The sequence below is a fragment of the Bos indicus x Bos taurus genome, chromosome 2 (genome assembly GCF_003369695.1).
Source record: "Bos indicus x Bos taurus breed Angus x Brahman F1 hybrid chromosome 2, Bos_hybrid_MaternalHap_v2.0, whole genome shotgun sequence".
NCBI lineage: Eukaryota > Metazoa > Chordata > Mammalia > Artiodactyla > Bovidae > Bos > Bos indicus x Bos taurus.
This window is the reverse complement of record NC_040077.1, coordinates 44,347,104-44,369,617: the sequence shown is the minus strand read 5'-3', so window position 1 is coordinate 44,369,617 and position 22,514 is coordinate 44,347,104. Positions and strand designations below refer to the sequence as shown.

Below are 22,514 nucleotides of genomic sequence, written 5' to 3'. Positions count from 1 at the left end.
GGCCTGGAAAATCCCATGGACAGAGGAGCCTGGTGGGCTATAGTCCATGGGGTCGCAAGAGTTGGACACTACTTAGCGACTAAACCACCACCACCACCACCACACTTGAAAAGGCCGACTCAGGAAGTTCAGAACAATCATTATGAGGTATGATCTAACAGGGTTATAGAGAAAATTGACCTAAATTGTCAAGGCCTTGTCATACTCTAAAACTGTTATTTTATTATCAGGTCTGGATTTCACACCCCATCACAAACCATACTTACGTCACTTAAATTGTAAGCATTGCACTTGGCCTGAAGAAATTGAGGAAGATCAGGACTCATCGTATATTTATGTTTCACATCTTCTCCTTTAGCTTTGTATAAGATCTGCAACACATAGTCACAAAAATAAAATGCATTATGGATGGTACAAAAAAGAAAATATATTAATCACATGCTTAAAGGAGTTTTTCTTGGCATAGTCTCCCACTATTTCTATTGTTTAAAATGATCAAAGGCATCTTCCTATTTTAAGAAACTCAAGATCTTGATATCTTAAGGAAAACACAACAGCCTCTGTATTGGAGAGAAAAAAATCCCAAGAAAATTGAAATCTTTGCTTGACAGAAATGAATAAAAAATGAGTTCAAATGTGAAATCATAACATGGATAAAACAATTCACTAAAGCCAGAAAAAAGTCATTTTTTTGTTAGTAGAGTTAGTAGTTCTTACAGTCTTGTGTTTTGTCGTTTGTTTTTTATTCTTAGAAAAAGTTAGCTAGAATGAGTCAATATTGCTAAAAAACTTTCTATTATAAATCATACCAGTAAGGCACATAATAATTTTCTCATAATGTAAAGGTGCTTACATATAAATCTAGCATATGCAAAAACTTACCACTTCAAATTTGCCCTATTTTGTCATTTTAAAGATGTCTGAAAGACATCAAAATGTGTGGCGTAGGAATCGTACTGTGTCCTCCTCTTGATAATTAAAAAAAATTGCTTACTTTCTAAAACTAAAACAGAATCAGAATCTCAAGAAGATTTTTCATCTCTTGATTATCATTTATTGTATATACCTCCACTTCTTTAGCGTGGAATACCATATGGAAACTGGTGTACATGTATCAGAAGTAAAATCTGAAATGACTAATATCTAAATGAATCCTCACCCAAATACAAAATAATTCCTTGCAGGAATCTAAGAGCTATCTTCACTTCTTCCTCACTGCCTTCAGAAACCACCTCTACTCATTCTGAGAATCCCATTAATTTCACCCTCTAAACATTTCCTTTCCCATAGCTATTGCCTGAGTTAAGCCCAAATAAGGCTTCTGTTGAATTTCTGTAGCAGCTTTCTAATTCATCTCCTTGCCTCCAATCCTTCCCTTCTCCAAAATAACCTCGGCAATTTTTGCCAATTACTTTTAAAACACAGATCTCATTATAGAACTCCATGGATTAAACATCTTCAGAACTTCTTGTTACCTACCCACTGAAGTCCAGACTATAAATTAGCATGCAAGACCTTCAATAATTGGTTATAATCCTGGATTCTTCATCCTTCACTGTCCTTCCATTCACTAGTTCTTGACAGTCATGTTTTTCATTTTGTCAGGAAAGTGGCATTTCTTATTTGCCAGAGAGGCTCTGGCAAGGAGTTGCTCTCTCCCCTTGTACCTACTTAGCACTGCCTCTCCTGTAACATGTCTATATGGTGATGCTGTTTCTATCCATGCTTCTGTCTTATACTCTTGTCCTGTATTTGTTTTATCCTACATCCTACTCATTCTCATCCATCTTTGTATCATCAGCACATAATACAGTGCAAAGTATTCAAAAACATTCATTCATTGAATTACTGAGTGAGTGCTTTTGATGTCCCTTTATTACTCTTCCATACACCAAAATTTCCTTTAGATCTGTCTTTAGCCAGAGCATATACATTGTTCATGGACAGGCAGGCAAACAATTTACTAATCTCCGCCAAGACATAAGTAAAGTCTAGTAATTGTGTATGATGATTTCTGAGGTGCAAAATCAACTACTCGTGTATTATTTCACTGTATTAATATTTTACATAGGAAAAGCAAATACAGAAATCTTTATATAGAATGGACTATGATGAATTTGCCACAATAAGATGTGGGGATTTAAGAATAGAATGTTTTGTACTATGTCAAATTTATTCAATAACAGAATTTCAAGGCAGTTAAAAATGGAAGATGTTTTAAAAAAAAAAAGGAAAAAAGCAAAATAGAAAATGTTAGTATCCAAAGTAAAAATAATTATAATTATTATTTTTAAATAAAATAATAATTCTAAAAGGAACAGAATAAAATTTTCAAATTTGTCCAGGGAATAAAAATGGCCAGCTGATTTTTTAAAGCCCCTCCATCCTCTTGCATGCTCGGTTTTGTTGTACTCACATCACTGACTTGCTGTGTGTTCTGTTTTGCCTGGACCATAACTGGGGAGTCCACGATGCTGGTAAATTTGAGGGTATCTGGATGTTGCCTGTACTTCTTTTCATTCAGGGCATCACCTGCTTTTTTAACTTTTTCTACCTCCAGACTGCCAATGGGTATCCAGCCTATGCCTTTCATCCAGTTGTTGTAGTCTTCCTTATAGACATTCTACAGCAAAAGGGGAAGAGAGGAGTGAGTGCCCCAGGCAGTGGGTTCTCTCACAAGGCTGCCACCTTAGAGGGAGACTGTCTCATGGAATAAACATCACTTACATCACTCTGTATGTGCATCATGTTTTTAGACAACTCCAGGTCCATGGCATCAGGCAGGTAGGTGTAGTGATGGAGTGAATGCTTATAGTTGACATTGCTGGCAACATCTTGAGCTTTCTTAGCTGCCACAATGTTGACCATATCATGGGGCGTGTTGTGTCTGGTCTTTGTCTTCTCATAGGCTTTTTTATACTCCCGATCTGACTGTATTTTGGCCACGTTCATATAATGAACCAGTTTAGGATCATCTTGGAGACTTTGGAAGCCAACCATTTTCCCTTTGGCTTTTTCATAATCTTTTTTGTATTGGACCTATTGGAAAAAAAGGTGGGTATATTTTTTAAGTTAGGAAGATTTTACTGAACAATTGAGACCGTGATTTGAAGCAACTGAGCTCCCCAGAAATTATTTTCATAACTAAACAATTTGATATTGGCCTGTATATATTTGCAATGTAGCCTGGTAAAATTAAAATGTTAGAGTCCATTTGGTTGCCTATAGTTGCTTCTGCCACTCAAGAGAGGTTGGGGTGGGGGTGTTACTATAATCCACATCAGTGACAAAGTAAAACAAATTCTTTTCTACTTCAACAGTGATAGAGACAAGTGAAAATTTAAATATTTGGACTCCTCTGGTGGCTTATACTGTCTGAACCACCAGGGAAGCCCAAATATTTCACAATTTCCACCAATTATACTATGCTTCTAAAACCAAATACCTGGCTATTTTAGGAGCAGTAGTAGAAGAATTTTACTAGTAATAGGCCACCTCATGCGAAGAGTTGACTCATTGGAAAAGACTCTGATGCTGGGAGGGATTGGGGGCAAGAGGAGAAGAGGACGACAGAGGATGAGATGGCTGGATGGCATCACTGACTCAATGGACGTGAGTCTGAGTGAACTCCAGGAGTTGGTGATGGACAGGGAGGCCTGGCGTGCTGCAATTCATGGGGTTGCAAAGAGTCGGACACGACTGAGCGACTGATCTGATCTGATCTGAGTACAATTTTAATGAGTCTTTGGATATTCAAAAGAAGACCCAGAACAAGTAGTGTGCAACACTAATTGGCTCTGAATAATAAAGTGGAGAGAACTGAGCTTCCTTAAGGAGACCTGGGAAGAAGCCCAGGAAGCTGAGAAGCAGAGACATGAAGGAAAGTTTGTGTGAATGTTGGGATGGGGTGCCTGGAAGGGAACACCACAGAGAAAGGAGATCAGTGAGACATCCTGGAGCAGGGCTTTTAGGACATGGACTTCCATCATTCAATCTTAGTGTATTTACATTGGGGCAGTGTTAACTTCACATCAGTCAGTCAGTCAAGTTGTACTTGGGATTTGGAAGGATACTAAGCAGCAGCAGCTGTGTTCCATCTCTGGATCATGCAGAGGAGAAAGAATAAGTCCAAGGAAGGAGAGCCCAGCTGAGCCAGAGCAAAACCATCCTGTGCAAATCAGGAGCCTGAGGTGGTCAGAAAAGGTAAAGCCTCAGGCAAAGCAGCAATGGTGGGGAAGGCATCCCACTTCCGGCAGGGCAGCAGGAAAGGCCTTGAGGCCATTTTATTTACATCTCAAAGAGGAAGTGACTTCAATTCCCATCTGGATTGAAGTAAGATAAGAAAAGAAAAACAAGTCTTAACTTTAATGAAACCTAATGACTGACTATTAGGGGCTCTGGCACTGGAAGTCCATTCATCAGTCTGTAGAAGCAAAGAAGTAAAAAGAGGTATGGGAAAGAGAGAATTCATAGAAATTAAGCAAGTTTTGAGATAAAAGTTTACCATCAGGAGGTTATGATGATGTAAATAGCAAGTAACTTCTTTATATCTATCAGAAGAATGACATGAATTTGTGCAGAATTATAGAAGAGAATTTAAAATTAGGGGGCTTGATTAGAACAGATCACTCAAGGTTATACAAATCCTTACCCCCAAGAAAATTCAGATCTGTTTAGAGAATTTTCCTTCCTGAATTGTTTCAGCCTGGCTTGCTCCAAGTCAGGGACACCAGACGTGGTGACTTGGGTAACAAGCCCACCAGCCCACATTTTCTGGTTACACACAGGAGACCACCAGCTGGACTTACATCACTTGCTGCCTGCCTGGCTGCTTTGGCAGCTTTGATGGGAATCGCATCAATTCTCAGGTCGTATCCCTTCTTGCTCAAATCTTTCAAGTCTGCTTTGTACAAATTCTGCAAGAAAAATGTCATTTGAAGATAACTCAGACCACATGCAGAAAAGGCTTAACCCTCCGTGAGCAACTGAACCCTCGTGCACACCTCGCTGATATTGTAGGCATTGACTTTAGCCTGAATGAACTGGGGCAGGTCCGCTGGCAGACTGTACTTGTGAATAACTTCCTCTCCTTTGGCTTTGTAGGCAACCTGAAAGGGAATAAAAAGCATAAACAAATGAATAAAGTACAGGAAAGTGTTTAATGGCACAGGAAAATTTCTGAGCAGATCACACTGCATAGAGGAGTTTTTTATGAAACACACACTCAGAGCCATCTCCATATTCACTTGAAAATATCTGTAGGCATTTAAGGTCTCCTATGCCATTGCACAGGGTCTGATCTTAGTGCCAGTTTAGCCTTGGCAAAAGTCCCTTGGTATGAGCTAAGAAACTCCAGATTGAGGTGGGGCACCTACCTAGGAGCCCAGGGAGGTGACCCAATGACAAAGTTAACCTCCAGACACTTTTTTGAGCATAGAAAAAGATAATAGGGTAGGATTCACAAACTCCCTATATTATACTTTGTGAGCAGTGAGTGACTAACGGAACTTAGGGATAGTTTTTACTAAGCATGATTTTTGTGTTAACTCTGACTTAAAATAGTAACTCCTTCATATGATGTAATATCTACATTCGCTTTCCTAATCTTTCCTAGATATAAGTTTGTGTTTCTGGTTATCAAAGAAGTCCCTCTTACCTTGTCCTTGTAAAGCACCGTATAATTGTGCTAAAAAAAATTGTCAGCACAAAATACATAATCTTCTAAAGATATAAATAGGGTGTGATTTTATTAATGAAGAGCTGAGGAATTATACTGTTGCTCACATACTCGAGTCTCTTTAGATTGTGTGGTAAGTACAGTGATCATTACATTTGGAATACACATATATTTGTATTAGTTAACATTTAAATACAGAGAGAATTAGCACTTACATCACTCCTCTGGGCTTGGTTAATCTTAGATTGTACTATAATTGGAGCATCTTCAATTGAAGTAAACTTCAGAGTATCTGGATGTTGGCGATATTTTTTCTGTTTGATGAATTAAAAAGAGAAAAAGAATATTACTTTCACCAAAGGCTAATATGTATCAAAATCTTACAAATTCATTTTGTAGGGACAAGAATTTTTCCTGATTTTTAAAATGTAAAAATACTAGATTTTTTGTTGGCTTGGGTGGGTGCAGGGGGAATGAATACAGTACAAAAGCCAGCATTTAAAGAGATCGTTTTAATTTTCAATTGTTTGGGGAGAGTACAGACCAATACAACTTTCAGGAACCGACTTCACTCTCTTAATTTCCTGTTTATGATATGAAAGAAGGCACTGTCAGCTCAGTAGAATCCTGAAACCTCACAGAGCTTTCTAAAGGATTAACAGAAAAGAGGCAAGGACAAGTGGAGTAGTTTTGCATGACACTTAGAAGCTCTCAGGGGTGCCATTATCCCTGTCACTCCATCAGCAACTAAAGTTTTCCAGTTGAGGAACTAGGGCAACAGCTCTGGTTTATGAACAAAGAAGGGAGGACTTTCACTTTGCAAGCCTTAATGTGGTTAATACATAAATTATCACCAAAGTGCTAAAGAGACACAGGAGAGGGGACAGTGGGAAGGTGTCTCAATTGGGAGCTATCAACATCAGCCACCCTCATTCCTATATTCTTTTCCTAGTTCTCTTCCTTCATGCATATTATAATCCCTCTCTGTGTATATAGAAGCATCCCCTCTTTCCACTTCAAATTTCTGAAAACCACCAACCCAGAAGAGCTCCTTCTGAATGATCTCTCTTGAGTAGATAAAGGAGTTTCTACCCAAAATAAACAAACAGCAGTACAAAACAACAAGAACAAAAACCTGGGTGTGGAAGACAACCCTCACTTAGCACCTCTGATCCTGCTCCGTGTGGTCTAATTTCCTGGATGACAGATAAACCTTACAGCAGTGGCAGTGTTCAGCTGTTGTCAAAGAAGCGACTGCTTTAAGAACCCCAGGATCACCACTGTTTCTTTTTAGACTGAATAACAATATATACACTACTTCAAAGCCATCAGGAATATAGCACAGGGAACAATAATACTTCAAAGAAAAGTGTCTCTATAATTGTCATTATATGCACAATTTACAATCACCATATTTTGGGGGAAAAATATGTGTATGCCCAGTTGGACAACCAAAATGGGATATAGCCATACAAAGGAATACTACTAATAAAAAGAAACATATTTTGGACACATGTAGAAATATGGATGAACCTCAAAAACATTACGCTAAGTGAAAGAATCCTGATTCAAAAGATATTTCTGGAAAAGAAAATTATAGAGATGGAAAGAAGATCTGTAATTGTCTGGGGTTGAAAATGGGTGTGGGAATTTTGGGGGAAAAAATTTAGCATCTTAAAATTCAATTGTGGGTCTGACATCACTGAATATATGCCAGCAGCCAACTCCCTCCTAGCTATTTTGAAGGCAAAGTATGTGAGTAGCCTCCATAATTTCAAATATTCTTTTTCCTGCTGCTAAAACAATTCCTAACTAGTAGGGGGAATCTCATGAAACCCAAGGCCAAAATTGAAGCAGCCTTGAACTGATCTCTTGATACATCCAGTGACCTAACCAAACTTCCAGTCCAGCCTCCCTTGACCATGATGATTTCACTCCTGCTTTATGTATTTCAAAGTATATTACTCATTTACTAGCTTGCTTCTGAAAAATAAAGATGTGTTTACCATTCAAAAAAAAAATTCGGTTGTGGGGATGGCTATAAACTGTATGGATTTAATAAAACTTGTCAAAGCGTATACTTAAAATATGTAAATTCTGTGGTATGCAAACTATACCTCAATAAAGTTGTTGAAGATATTTCTGCCATAAATGGTTAACATAAATGACTTTGGTGATGTGAAGGGGTACAATTATCTACTGAGATAATGAATACACGTGATAATTTGGTTTCTTCCTGTAGCAATAATACCAGAAAATGAAGTGGTAAAGGAGGCCCTTCCCATGGTTTGGGGGTTTTAACACGACACATTTGCAACTCTGTCTCTGTGACACACAGAGAGGTGACGGCTGTACCTCATTCAGAATGTCTGATGCTCGCTTTGCCTTTTCCATTTCTAAGGACCCAAAAGGCACCCAGCCACAACCCTTCATCCAGCTGTTGTAGTCAGCTTTGTATTCGACCTAGAACACCGAGAAAAAGGTTACACTTCTTTATTCAGAGCCATCCTTATTTGTAAAATCATTAACATTTTCCCCCCCAAAATGCTTGTAAGATTTCTGACCAGATTCCTTACTCCATGCGTTGAAGTTATTTTAAACATTTCCTTGGGGAGAGAATTTTAACAGTCCTTAGGTTTTCACTGTTCTTTCTAGTTGGCATATAGTCTCCTTCTTTCTAGTTGGCATATATTCTCCTTCATTCTTATTTCCCAGTATGTGGAATTATAATTCCAATCCGGAAAATGCTAAATTCAAAACTATATTTCAAAGAACAAATAAAATTGCTATATTTTGATCATCAGATCTGTTTGCTCTCTAGAACACTAGTATTGTGTTTCTATGTCACTAAAGGCCATATTGAAGATGGATAATTTTGCTTATTTGCTGATAAGACTTGATAGTAATTATTTGTATTAAGTGTTTACACACATTGCCTTCATGTGTAATGGTCAGCTTAAAAGTGTTTCTCCATTAGCTAACAATGCATTTTAAAATAGTTGTATTCAATAATTTGCTTATGGAGAGCGGTTATCATTTGGAATTGAACCTATCTGGGGGACAGTTACTTGATGCTATTAAAATAATAACCTACTCTTAACCAACTCTTGTTGTCTGGCTATAGATGATACCTAAAACATATGCTCTAGATACAAAATTTAGATCAGTGGGGGCCTTTTAAATGGAATGAAAAATCAAGAAACCACTGGTTCCTGCCTTTGAGAAAACTGATCTATTTGGGAGGACGAAACATAAAAAAATGAAACAAACAAAAGGATAATAATTCATAAAGTGGAATTTTTAGTCATGAGAATGTAAAATTGTTCAGCTGATATAGAAAACAGTATAGCAGTTTCTCAAAAAGTTAAAAATATAACTATTTTATCATCCAGAAATTCTACTTCTGCGTATACACTCAAAAGGATGGAAAGCGGGTCTTAAAGATATTCATGCACCCATGTTCACTGTAGCATTATTCTCAATAGCCTAGAGGGGGAAACTACCCAAATGTTCACTGACGGACGAATGGATAAATCAAATACCATATATACATGCAAAATGGAACATTATTCAGCCTCAGAAAGGAAGGAAATTGTGACACGCACACTATGAATGAACCTTGAGGACATCATGCTAAATGATATAAGCCAATCAGAAAAAGGCAAGCACTACATAATTCCATTAATGTGAGATCAAAGAAAGTAGAAGGGTGGTTGACAGGGGCTGAGGAGAAGAGGAAATGGGAATTATTTAAGGCACATAAGATTTAATTCTTGTAAGACGAAAAAGTTCTGAGGGTGATTTTACAACAGTGTAATTAACTGCTGCTGAACTGTACACTTAAAAATGGTAAATATGGCCAACATTATGTTATGCATATTTTACCACTAAAAAAAATTGAATTGTTAGGACAAGGTGTTCAGTTGTTTAGCTCAGACAAATCGATTTGCCTAAAGATGTTTTGATCTGCAGGAAAAAACCCAGCTATAATAAAAAGTAATATGATAAATCATACATTTTATTTTCAGACAAGATAGCAACCTATACAAAATTTACTGACTGATGAATGTGATAATTATGCTAATGGTGATGATAAAACTAGCAAATGTTTATTGAGAATTCACCAGGGCCTGGCACCATGCTAAAAGTATTTTGAATGCATTTAAATAATCACAACAATTCTTTTATATTATTCCAATTTTATGAGGAGGACTCTAAACTCAGCAAATTTGATCAGTTTCCCAAAAGCAATGTGATGGGGTGCCTGCCAGCCCCAGGCCTTTCTAACCCTGAAGAGTGTGCTCTCATAGAATCCCCAGGATCATTTTCTCATCACATATTGGCTACATACAGAAGACAGTGCAGACACTTATGAGAATTGCCAAAAACATCACTAAGCTTAGAAACCCTTCTCAGTTTCTACCTTAAATAGCAGGAATAGAGAAAATCTGGTTACTCACATCGCTCTGCAGTGCATAAGCCTTCTTGGCAAGGTCCACATTAACGCTGTCGGGCGGGTAGCTATAATTGTGTAAGAGGTGCTTATAGTCCACATCGCTGGCAATTGCCTGAGATTTCTTAGCATGAGTGAGTGGGAGCATGTCAAGAGGTGCTGTGTAGATAGTTTTTGACTTTTCATAGTCTTTACGATATTCATGCTGTGAACAAGAAATTACCAATTATTAATACAAACCTTCAACGGATTTGCAGAAAAGCAGAGATCTCTATTAAGCAATAAATACAAGTTAGAGATATAGACCCAGACATCTAGTTAGAGATTTTTTCTTAAAATTTGATATGTTTCACTTATTGAACACCTCCCCCCTCAAATCATACATGGTCAGATTTTCTCAAATCTCTTTTTTTAGGTTAAAGAGGAACTGTCAGACATTATGAATGGGCCACAGTTTCTGCTTCAGGCAGCTATTATTTTATTTTGAAATAGGGTTTTTCAAGGACCACTAATAAGCATTATTTCTATCAAGGTAATAACCGTTGAAGAGTTTTCCACTAAAGAAGTATTTTTTAAATTATCAAAAATTATATGACAAGCCCTTCATACTTCTGATTGTATAAAATGACTACTTCGTAAATAGGGCTGTACACTTGACTTTTCTAAAGTCATCTTTAAATGAATAGTTACTGATTTTTCAACCTGACTATTCTAGTTTGGACAATAAATAAGCTCCACTGAGAACCCCAAAGGTTTTTGTTCATACTAAGTTTAATTTTGGTTACAATTTAAAAGAAGCTTCAGATTTCAGCAGCTACAAGACCTCAAAGGAGAAAAATTTATGAAACTGAGCCATGAAAGTAACCTTGGTCTTTATGTACAGTGTTCTCATAAACCAGATGTCCTGACTGGGCCTCAGAAGGAACTTTCATTGGCTGGTTTTCTGGAATGGTTGGAGAGGATGCTAATTAGGTCAAAGCCCAGCTTCATCATGTTTGCTCACCAATTACCTTAACAGAAAAATTCTGGCCCAGTACCCTTAGGAAAATTCTAAACCCATTATATTTCCCTGTAATCACATAAGCACTAAGACAGTGATCCAAGGTAGCAAGTATGGATGTGCATTATAAAGTTCCTATAGGAATTCCTTCTGCAAATAATCTGATCTTTTAGCTTTACTAGGGAATGTAATCTTCCTTTTAATCTTTCATGGGTAGTCAGTTTCATAGAATAAATATATCTCTTAATTGTAAAATCTAGGCCCTGGTTTATGATGATAAAATATGGCCACTTTCTGATGGCATGCAAGAACACCGAAGAAGATAGTTTGTCTTTATTAGAAATAAACAGATAAAGCAATGTTGTAATAGCAGTTGGTGTGTGGAAGTGCTTTTGACTAAACTGTTTTGGTCACGCAGCTTATATGATCTTAGATCCCTGACCAGGGATTAAAGTCATGCCCCGGCAGGGAAAGCAGAGTCCTAACTGCTAGATCACCAGGGAATTCCCTCAACTATGTTGCTCTAACTCTCGTTCAAATTCAAACCAGCTCACACCTGTCAGTACATATAAAAGGCTGTCAAAGATCCAAATGGCTGTATTTGTAAATTGAAGTACAGTTGATTTACAATATTAGCTTCAGGTGGACAGCAGAGTAAGTCAGTAGTTTTAGATTACACTCTGTGAAAAGTTACAAGATAATGGCTATAACTGTGATAATTCTGTGCTCTAAAATATATCCTAATTGTGTATCTATTTTATACATAAGCAGTTTGTATCTCTTAATCCTCTACCCCTATCTTGCCCCTCTCTCCCTCTTCCCACGGGTAACTACAAGTTTGTTTTCTATATCTATCTCTGTTTTGTTATGTACATTCATTTTATTTTCTAGATTCCACACTCAAGTGATATCATACAATATTTGTCTTTCTCTGACTTATTTTACAAGCATAATATCCTCTAGGTACAACCACACTGCTGCAAACGGCAGAATTTCCTTCTTATTTATGGCTGAGTGATACTCAATAGTATACATATACCACATCTTGTTTATCCATTCATTTGTTGGACACTTAGGTTGCTTCCATATTTAGCTATTGTAAATAAGGCTGCTGCGAATATTGGTCTGAATGTATCTTTTTGAACTAGAGTCTTTCTCTTTTCTAGGTATAAGCCCAGGAGTGGGACTGCTGGATCATGTGGTAGCTCCACTTTTAGTTTTTTAAGGAAACTCCATACTGTTTTCCGTAATGGCTGCACCAACTTACATTCCCACCAACAGTGTAGGAGAGTTCTCTTTTCTCTATATCCTTGCCAATATTTGTTATTTTTAGACTTTTTGATGATAGGCATTCTAATAGGGACAACAAACTGGTTCCAAATAGGAAAAGGAGTACATCAAGGCTGTATATTGTCACCCTGCTTATTTAACTTATATGCAGAGTACATCATGAGAAATGCTGGACTGGAAGAAACACAAGCTGGAATCAAGATTGCCCAGAGAAATATCAATAACCTCAGATATGCAGATGACACCACCCTTATGGCAGAAAGTGAAGAGGAACCCAAAAGCCTTTTGATGAAAGTGAAAGTGGAGAGTGAAAAAGTTGGCTTAAAGCTCAACATTCAGAAAACGAAGATCATGGCATCCGGTCCGATCACTTAATAGGAAATAGATGGGGAAACAGTGGAAACAGTGGCAGACTTTATTTTTCTGGGCTCCAAAATCACTGCAGATGGTGACTGCAGCCATGAAATTAAAAGACGCTTACTCCTTGGAAGGAAAGTTATGACCAACCTAGATAGCACATTCAAAAGCAGAGACATTACTTTGCCAACAAAGGTCTGTCTAGTCAAGGCTATGGTTTTTCCTGTGGTCATGTATGGATATGAGAGTTGGACTGTGAAGAAGGCTGAGCACCGAAGAACTGATGCTTTTGAACTGTGGTGGTGGAGAAGACTCTTGAGAGTCCCTTGGACTGCGAGGAGATCCAACCAGTCCATTCTGAAGGAGATCAGCCCTGGGATTTCTTTGGAGGGAATGATGCTAAAGCTGAAACTCCAGTACTTTGGCCACCTCATGCGAAGAGTTGACTCATTGGAAAAGACTCTGATGCTGGGAGGGATTGGAGGCAAGAGGAGAAGGGGACGACAGAGGATGAGATGGCTGGATGGCATCACTGACTCAATGGACATGAGTCTGAGTGAATTCCAGGAGTTGGTGATGGACAGGGAGGCCTGGCGTGCTGCAATTCATGGGGTCGCAAAGAGTCGGACGTGACTGATCTGATCTGATCTGATTCTAATAGGTGTAAGGTGATATCTCATTGTTGTTTTGATTTGTATTTCTCTAATAATTAGCTATGTTGAACACTTAAAATTTTAAATTTATTTTTTAATTGAAGGATAATTGCTTTACAGAATTGTGATGCTTTCTGCCAAAAATCAAGCATGTTGAACATCTTTTCACGTGCCTGTTAGCCATCTATATGTCTTCTTTGGAAAAACGTCTATTCAAATTTTCTGCCCATTTTTTTTTTTTATTGTTTCCTTGGTACTGAGCTGTACGAGCTGTTTGTTTATTTTGGATGTTAACCCCTTGTGTGTTATATCATTTGCAAATATTTTCTATTTCATAGATTGTCTCTTCATTTTGCTATGCAAAAGCTTTTAATTATGTCCCATTTGTTTTTATTTCTTTTGCCTTATGAGACAGATTCCAAAAAATATTACTACAATTTATGTCAAAGAGTGTCCTACCTAGGTTCTCTTCTAGGAGTTTCATGATTTCAGGTCTTTAATGCATTTTGAGTTTATTTTTGTATATGGAGGGAATGCTCTAAATCTCATCCTTTCACATGGTTAAAATGAAAGCAAAAGATATAAACACCTTTCTCTTTCATCATGAAAAACTAATATTTCAAGCTATGTTGAACATTCTTACCACTCTCAAGGGATTCATTAAGCATTTTAAAATATAGTGTATATATAATTTGTGATAGTGTATGTTTACCTCTCTATGCTAAGAATTTTAACTGGAAGATGATAGATGGCCTAAAGGCAATATTTAGGGAATCCATGAATTCTCTGAAAGGTAAAGGTGTGAAAAACCTCCATTTTTCTGAAGAGATAATCCAAATATTTTATCAGATTCTCAAATGTAACTATAATTAATGGTATATTTTTCCTTAGATCTAGGTCAATACTAATTACTAAAGTCAATAAAGAGCAAGGTTCACTATACTAAGATTTTTATCTCTGACTCATGATTTTTCTTTCAAAATTAGGCCACTTTTTGAAACTTAATTTTAGAAGTTACTCTTCCATTAGAAAATATGAAAATATCTTAATGTTTTCCAAATGATGCTAAAAATTATACTCAATATTCTACTAAATATGAGCACATAAGTCTTTCAAAGTGAAATGGTAATCAAGTACAAATAATTTCTCTCCTGAAACATGAGAGGCACAAAAACTTGGGGAATCATTCTACTTTTAAAGTTCTGCTCAGCAGTTTGTTGTTATGAACCTGATGCAATCCTTTTACATCTCTATCCTTGGCCATATTACCTGGGACACAATACTAAAAATAAGACAGATTGAGAAAAGCACTCACATCACTCTGGTTTTTGGCTGTCTTCAATGAGTGCAGCATCTTGGGGTCATCATTAATACTGAGAGCTCCAATCATCTTCCCTTTGCTTTTCTCATAGTCTTTCTTGTACATCACCTGCAAGGACATCACACGAGTGAGATCCCACTCATCAGGAAGCATCGCTGAGGCCCCGTACCCAGGTGCCCAGGCCATACTCACATCACTAGCGATCTTGGTGTTGGCTTTGGCTGCCAGCAGGGGAATGGCGTCCACCTTAATGTCAAACTTCTTAGCTTTGGTCTTCTCCCAGTCATGTTTATAAATATTCTGGACAGAAAAATTTCAGCACAGGAATTTTAAGAACAATATCTAATACAGATTAACTCAGTAAAAATTTAAAAACAGATTGAAACTTTGTATAGAGACTTACTTTACCTACTTAATACTATATTTACCAAATGATAATATAGCTTATTATCTATCCTCTAGCTTCTTTCCTCCACCACAAAATAAGTATAATATATTCTTTCCAGGGTTCTGTAAACTTTCTAAAGACTCTGCTATCTTGATACATAAAGGATAATATAACCTGACAACCAACTGGAGAAGGGGAAATGTGACATTTCCTTATAAGAATATGAGAGATCTTGTGAAACTCTACGGATTGGTGGGGAGGAAGGGGGCAGGGTGATTGAAAGAATGTTTCTGATAGTAACAGAGACTATGGAAAATGACATCAAATGGCTACCAGAAAGTCTTAAGAGCATTTGAGTTCAAAAGCTCCATTTGGCACTCTGGCAAGCATCTCAACAGTTGTTTATTTGCATAACTCTTAATCTGGTCCTTTTAAGCATTCATAATATTTCCTCTTATTCCATACACCAACATATACGGTACTCACATCACTCAGGTTATAGGCGTTGACTCTATGTTGTATAAACTGTGGAGCATCTGCTGGTATGTGGCACTTGAACTTCTCACCTTCATGCTTTGCCTTGTAATTCAGCTAAAAAGCAATAGAGAGTAGCCAAACAGGTCAGGGTAGGAACTTCCTTGAGTTTATAAAGGAGAATGTATATAGCTAAGTCATTACTATCCTTTTTAGAAAAATGACTCAAAGAAATAGTCTATCCAGTAAAAATTCAGCATAGGATCCAGACTCACTTCCTCTTTCATGAACGCTGGTATAAAACAACTCTGGGTTATCATTTTGTAAATGCCACCACAATGTATATATGGGAATCTCATTGTCCTCTGGGGTGTGCTTTGAGAACACGAACATTCAAAATCTATGTAATCGGAGCACTGACAAAAATAATAACTCTAAATAGAATGCTAGAACAGCTTAAAAAAGATACATAAATTCTTATCAAAAGTACAAGATATGGGATTTTATTTGAAATTTTTAAAAGGTGACATTAGGTGGAAGGAAAAGAGTATAAAGAAGGAATGAGGCTGTTGAATTTTGGAGTTAAAGGCAAATGCACTGAGAAGAACCATGCATTTCAGATTCTTCAAGACAGAACCCCTGACCTTACCAGGACAATGAGAAGAGAAGGTGGTTCCTGGGCACCATGCACAAGATTACATTCCTCTGCCGCTTGCCAAGCTCAGTTGCAGCACTGATGTTATTAGTATTTGAAAGTAGTGAAAGTTGCTCAGTTGTGTCTGACTCTTTGCGACCCCATAAACTATTATACAGTTTATGGAATTCTCCTGGCCATAATACTGGAGTGGGTAGCCATTCCTTTCTCCAGGGGATCTTCCCAACCCAGAGACTGAACCCAGGTCTCCTGCATTGCAGGCAGATTCTTTACCAATTGAGCCACCAGGGAAGCCCAAGAATACTGGTGTGGGTAGCCTATCCCTTCTCCAGGGGATCTTCCCAGCCCAGGAATGGAACTGGGGTCTCCGGCACTGTAGGCAGATTCTTTACCAGCTGAGCTACCAGGGAAGCCCGATGTTAGCTAGTTGTCCTTCATTGGAACACAAAATATTAATATGCTGGGAAAAGTTGCACATGAACCAATATGTCTTTTGGATTACATTGACACCATCACTTTCTTTTTTAAATTTTGTTGGTGTATAATTGCATTACAGTGTTATGGAGAAAACCATAATTCCAAAAGATATATGCATCCCAAAGTTCATGGAAGTACTATTTACAACAGCCAGGACATGGAAGCAACCTAAAGGTCCATCAACAGAGGAATGGATAAAGAAGATGTGGCACATACACACACACACACACACACACACACTGGACTATTACTCAGCCATAAAAAGGAACAAACTCATGCCATTTTCAGAGACATGGTAGGACCTAGAGATTGTCATACAGAGTAAAGCAAGTCAGAAAAACAAATTGATCATTTATTAGTATGATTAACTAATATATTAATATATTTTATTAATAATATCAATATATTACTAATATAATTAAGCATATTAATAGTATATTGATATATATTAATATGATTTGTTATATATAAATCATATATTGATATGATTTGTATATATTAATCATATATTAATGCATGTATGTAGAATGTAGAAAAATGGTAGATATTCCTTTACCAACTGCACATGAGATAATTCATGTTACTAAAAACCATGTTTAAGTAGGGCAAATGGAATATTACATCTTCCTGTCTTGAGGAACACATGTTACTCCTCAGGATTTAGCTGGCTACTCAGGGCTTCCCTGGTGGCTCAGTTGGTAAAGAATTTGCCTGCAATGCATGAGATCTGGGTTTGATCCCTGGGTTGGGAAGATCCCCTGGAGAAGGGAATGACTACCCATTCTAGTATTCCTGCCTGGAGAATTCCATGGACAGAGGAGGCTGGTGGGCTACAGTCCATAGGGTTGCCAAAGAGTTGGACATGACTGAGCAATGAACACATACCTAGCTACTCAAAGTGGGGACTAGGGAGTTTATATAAGTCCCTCCAGGCCTACCAAACCAGAATCTCCATTTATCACCCACATACACGTCAATATTTGAGAAGCACTGCTGCATGGCTGGATCATTCTACTTTAGACCTCCCTTGACTTCCTAATCCAAAGTGTACCCCCATTACTTTCTCACACATCATCTGATTTGAACTCTATATTATCAACATCCTATATTAGTTTTTGTATTATTGTCTGGCATCTTCCTTGTTTCTGTGCTCTTTTTCTTTCTGTAAAGCCTTTGTTGGCAAACTTAGGAATGGGGAAAATTTGCCTTGTTACCTACTCAAGTAGCTGTTTTTATTGTCATTTAAGTTGCCTTGAAATTTTAGTATGCATTATTTTTGGAATGTGAGAGATCCTAATGAGCAAATTCCCACTAAAAATCGAGGAGTTATTGCAGAATTATTAGTCATTCTTACTATTGTCTGACACCATTCTTCCTGAGGCTACAATTCAGTCTAGCAGCTTCATTTGCATTTTATTGACTATATCTTGAAAAAAGTGACATTATTGGAATAACAGATGAGCCCATGAAGGTGAAATATGTAGATGCTGACGTCCAATAAGCAAAGCATCCTGGGTCACCCATGCTTGCATTAATCAGGCCACTTACATCACTAAGCTGCTTGGTGTTGAGCTGGGCTTGCAACAGTACAGGAGTATCGGTGACAGCTGTGAATTTGGTCTTATCTGGATGAACTTTGTAGGTATGCTACAAAAGAAGAGGTCTGTTAATGAAATTTCATAATGTTTCTTTAGATTCTTGTTCATATACACAATAACATGTACAAAGTTTCCAGCCAAAAATAGAGTGCATTTTGTTCTTGAAAACTTGGTTGATGCGCTCTCACTTCCTCTCTCTTTCTCTATCTCCCTCTCTCCTTCTCTATCTCCCTCTCTCCTGAAGTTGCCTCCAAACTGGTTTCCCTGCCACAATTCAGCAACCAGATTAGCCTCCCCCTGACGAAGCCTTACAATGGCTCGCCACTGGACTCGGGTTCAATGTAAAATGTACATTGGCCTACCAGCCCTCCCCTACAAAATCCACCTCCCTCCTTCATCTCCTACCATTTTACCTCTTACTGCTGTCCCTTCCCTGGTATATGTCAGTTACATCATGCTTTCAAGTCCTTACATGCTGAGTGTGTTTCTTCTCAGGCTGTTCTTCCCACTGCTCTTCCCTGGATCTTGGCACGGCTATAGTCTTTGCCTTAGACATTACTTGACCACCCAACCTATGGTATCCATCCAGTCCCCATCACCCACATCATTCTATTTTAACCCTATAGCATCACTTTAGTTTTCTGATCTATCTTTCTAGTTTCTATGTTCTTTGTTTATCGTCCGTCTCTCCTTCTCAGATGCACACGGAACAAGCAGCAGCCCTACTTGTCCACTATTCTTTCTCAGCACCAAGGACAGTGTCTGGCACATGCCAGCCCATCACGTAAAATATACACCTATCTCTTACAAATCACCATATTCACTCTTTCCCCAAAAGTCATGTGTGTGTGTGTGTATGTGTGTGTGTATGTATTTGTGTAGATATATGTATATACAGACTAGTGGAAATAAAGGTTCATAAAACCTGAAATCATTTTGTAACAACTAATTTTCTTCATAGTAATTTTTATATTCCCCAATTCTATCCAAAACATAAAATTTAACATCTGCGAACCATTAGATGCTAGCATTTAAACTGCTGAATTGACCACTAGATGGCACAAGAATGCCAAACACAATCTCAAAACTTCAGGGCAGCTGACTTACATCTTTACACTGGTCTAGCTTCTTGATTGCTTCGTATTCTTGTGTTATTGTCTGAGGGAAATAGCATTTCCCTTTATCTTCTTCATATTCTGCTTTGTAATTTTTCTGTAATGAGAAAGAACAAAAATAGATCATGATTTCTATTGTCCCCAACAATGTTACTGAGAAGCATGAACAATTGTCTTCAAACTTACGTCACTGTTTTGAGCTGAAATTTTCAAGCAGTGTACTTGATATGGGTCCTCAAAACTGCCTATATAATGTCCCAAAACATTCTGTACATATGAATCTTTATATTTAGCCTGAAAAAGAAAACATATGTTTTCAAACTCAAATAGACAGTTATTTATCAGACAGGAGGAGAGCCCTCAAACCCAAGAGGTAACCGTGGCCTTTCGAACCTCACTGAAGTTCTTCAGCAGGGTATCAAGTTGATATTTAGGAGTCTCACAGTAATTCATGCTCTTTGCCTTTGTCTTCTCATAGTTTTCCTTGTATAATCTCTGTCAAAGGAAAAAGAAAATTAAACAAAGAAAATAAAAGAATATATCTCATGAAATAGAAGCTATTCATGTCACTGCTAAACTTTACTGGAATGGAAATTTTTATATTTCTTCAGCATTTATTTTCTACAAAGCAGAAAAGCAGAATGAATATGGTAGGGGCTCTTGTCTTATATGATCTAGTCTACAGTAACCATAAATATGTACACAGTACTTATCCTAATATTTCTCAGCCAGAATAAATCACAGCTCACCAATGCTGCTGTCTGAACAACTTTTTATCTCAAAATATTTTTTCCCACTTGAATGTGTTTGAAGGAAAATGATTTTTTTAAGCGTTGGTATGAAATATTATAAAAGGTATAAAGTGGAGTTTGTATACTTAGGCACAGTTGTAGAAAAGTATTCCATTCAGTACTTGACGAAAACACATCTTACAATACCTCTGGAAGCTGGCTTTTATCATTAAGACCTAAATTTTACTTTATAACAGTGATATATGAAATATGACTTTTCTGTGTTATTGAGTGCATCATGTAGTTCTTTGCATTCTCTTTTAATTCTTCCATAAATAAGTCCAAAAAATATCCTCAATAAAGACAGTAATATTTATAAGCGATACAGAATAGGTAATATTTCTTCTTTGCTATGAATTAGAAAAGCAATTTTTATAAAAAAATTTTATTTTTAATAAAATATTTTAAGTCTTTAATATGAGATCAGTATTTTATAAAATTCTTAAACTAAAATACTTAAGCTTCACTGAGTTTTCCCTACTTTGTCTGTAGCCTGGTTTTCTCAGTTCTTGCCTTTTATTTTTCTGTATATATTTTTGTTAAGTACCAAGAGTTTGGTCATGGCATGGAATGAATAGGTGTTTAGATATACTGAGATACTGAGCTTATTTCCAGAAAAAACAATAAGGAAAATGGTATTGTTAGTGTAATTTACCTCCTAATAAAACTGAAGGCATTAAGGGATTAAAGGAAGCTTTACAATACTCTCTGGTGTCTCAAAGTACAGAGACATCATAAGAATGAGGAAGTTAATCATTCTTTACCACTGGGTTTTAATGTTTTGTCATCCTGAATCTGAGATTTCATTTAGGCTAATGTCTCATCCAAGCTTACATTAAACAGTAAGTACAGCCACATCTAAAGACAGGTTCACAAAAGCACTCACATCACTCTGGTTTTTGGCCGTCTTCAAAGAGTGCAGCATCTTGGGGTCATCATTAATACTGAGAGCTCCAATCATCTTCCCTTTGCTTTTCTCATAGTCTTTCTTGTACATCACCTACAAGGACATCATATGAGTCAGATCCCACTCATCAGGAAGCATCGCTGAGGCCTCCCCGCCCAGGTGCCCAGGCCATACTCACATCACTAGCAATCTTGGTGTTGGCTTTGGCTGCCAGCAGGGGAATGGCATCCACCTTAATGTCAAACTTCTTAGCTTTGGTCTTCTCCCAGTCATGTTTATAAATATTCTGGATAGAAAAATTTCAGCACAGGAATAGGCAAAAGTGATATGCATGTTATCATACTTCATAGACTAAAGGGTAACCCAATACCCAATAGTTTGTCTCAATATAAAATAGGCCATTTTCATTGTTTAAGAAATTTTAGATAATTTATTTTAGATAATTCTTAAGATGAATCTTCCTATTTTCCAAGATTAAGCTTCTCTACTCACCATGAGAATATATTAACTTCATTCTAGTTATCATACTAATATTTGATTCCTAACACCGAATATTTTACAGAGTAGCACAAATAATCTACAGTTAACTTACTTAGTATTATATAAAGGCACCATTTTCATTTGCTCTCAAAGTTCTCTGAAAAGGTTATTTTACAGATCATTATAATATTCACTGATGCTAGATAATTTTAGTACTTATTTATAGAATTGTTGAAAAAATTGAAATCCTCATGGGTAACTTGACTTTTCTATAAAATTAAGTTTGGAAATGAAAAATAGCAATGGATACCTGCCCTTATGACTTCTGAATACCCTATATCTTTGTCAGTGCAAGTTCTCTTACATGTAGAAATAAGTATTTTTTGTGAGATATAAGGGAAATTATAGGCTTGAGAAATAAACGAAATCAAACTATATCTTAAATAATCAGGTCCTGAAAGAAAATTATAGTATAATATAAAAGAATACATGGCTAAAAGAACTAACATTAAGATTTGAGATTAAACATACATGAACAGTGACATTTTGAGGGTTGCCTAAAATATATTAAGACTGTCTCATTGTGTGAAGCTACTTACAAGACTGCTACACACATTTTGTAAAGGGGAATTCAGAGTTACCCTCACAGAGGGAACACAATATAAATGTTAACCCTTATTCCCATCTTTATTACTGAAATGTTTATTCAATGAGGCAGCTCAAAAGTAAAAGCATAGTTGTCAAACAGAAGGCATAGTGCATGAGAAACTCACATCACTCAGGTTATAGGCGTTGAGTTTGTGCTGGATAAAGGCAGGCGTATCTGGAGGTATATGACACTTGAACTTTTCGTTTTCATGTTTTGCTTTGTAATTTAG

At 37.0% G+C, this 22,514-nt stretch overlaps 1 protein-coding gene across 29 annotated transcripts in view; it reads right to left on the bottom strand.

The window, feature by feature from the left end:
* NEB (nebulin) overlaps nt 1–22,514 on the bottom strand; it is a 219,241-nt gene that overhangs the window by 169,141 nt on the left and 27,586 nt on the right. For 28 of the 29 annotated variants that reach the window (XM_027560957.1, XM_027560980.1, XM_027560767.1 and 25 more), the window contains exons 18-35: nt 22,410–22,514; nt 21,335–21,442; nt 21,136–21,249; nt 19,852–19,953; nt 19,645–19,752; nt 19,451–19,555; nt 18,294–18,392; nt 15,626–15,730; nt 14,944–15,051; nt 14,746–14,859; nt 10,138–10,335; nt 8,033–8,140; nt 5,893–5,991; nt 5,004–5,108; nt 4,809–4,916; nt 2,728–3,039; nt 2,417–2,623; nt 267–371 (exon numbers count right to left, since the gene is read on the bottom strand). In XM_027560957.1, the coding sequence (XP_027416758.1) occupies nt 267–371; nt 2,417–2,623; nt 2,728–3,039; nt 4,809–4,916; nt 5,004–5,108; nt 5,893–5,991; nt 8,033–8,140; nt 10,138–10,335; nt 14,746–14,859; nt 14,944–15,051; nt 15,626–15,730; nt 18,294–18,392; nt 19,451–19,555; nt 19,645–19,752; nt 19,852–19,953; nt 21,136–21,249; nt 21,335–21,442; nt 22,410–22,514 (2,310 nt within the window). The remainder of the gene's footprint in view (nt 1–266; nt 372–2,416; nt 2,624–2,727; nt 3,040–4,808; nt 4,917–5,003; nt 5,109–5,892; nt 5,992–8,032; nt 8,141–10,137; nt 10,336–14,745; nt 14,860–14,943; nt 15,052–15,625; nt 15,731–18,293; nt 18,393–19,450; nt 19,556–19,644; nt 19,753–19,851; nt 19,954–21,135; nt 21,250–21,334; nt 21,443–22,409) is intronic. The other variant, XM_027560951.1, reaches the window with a different exon arrangement.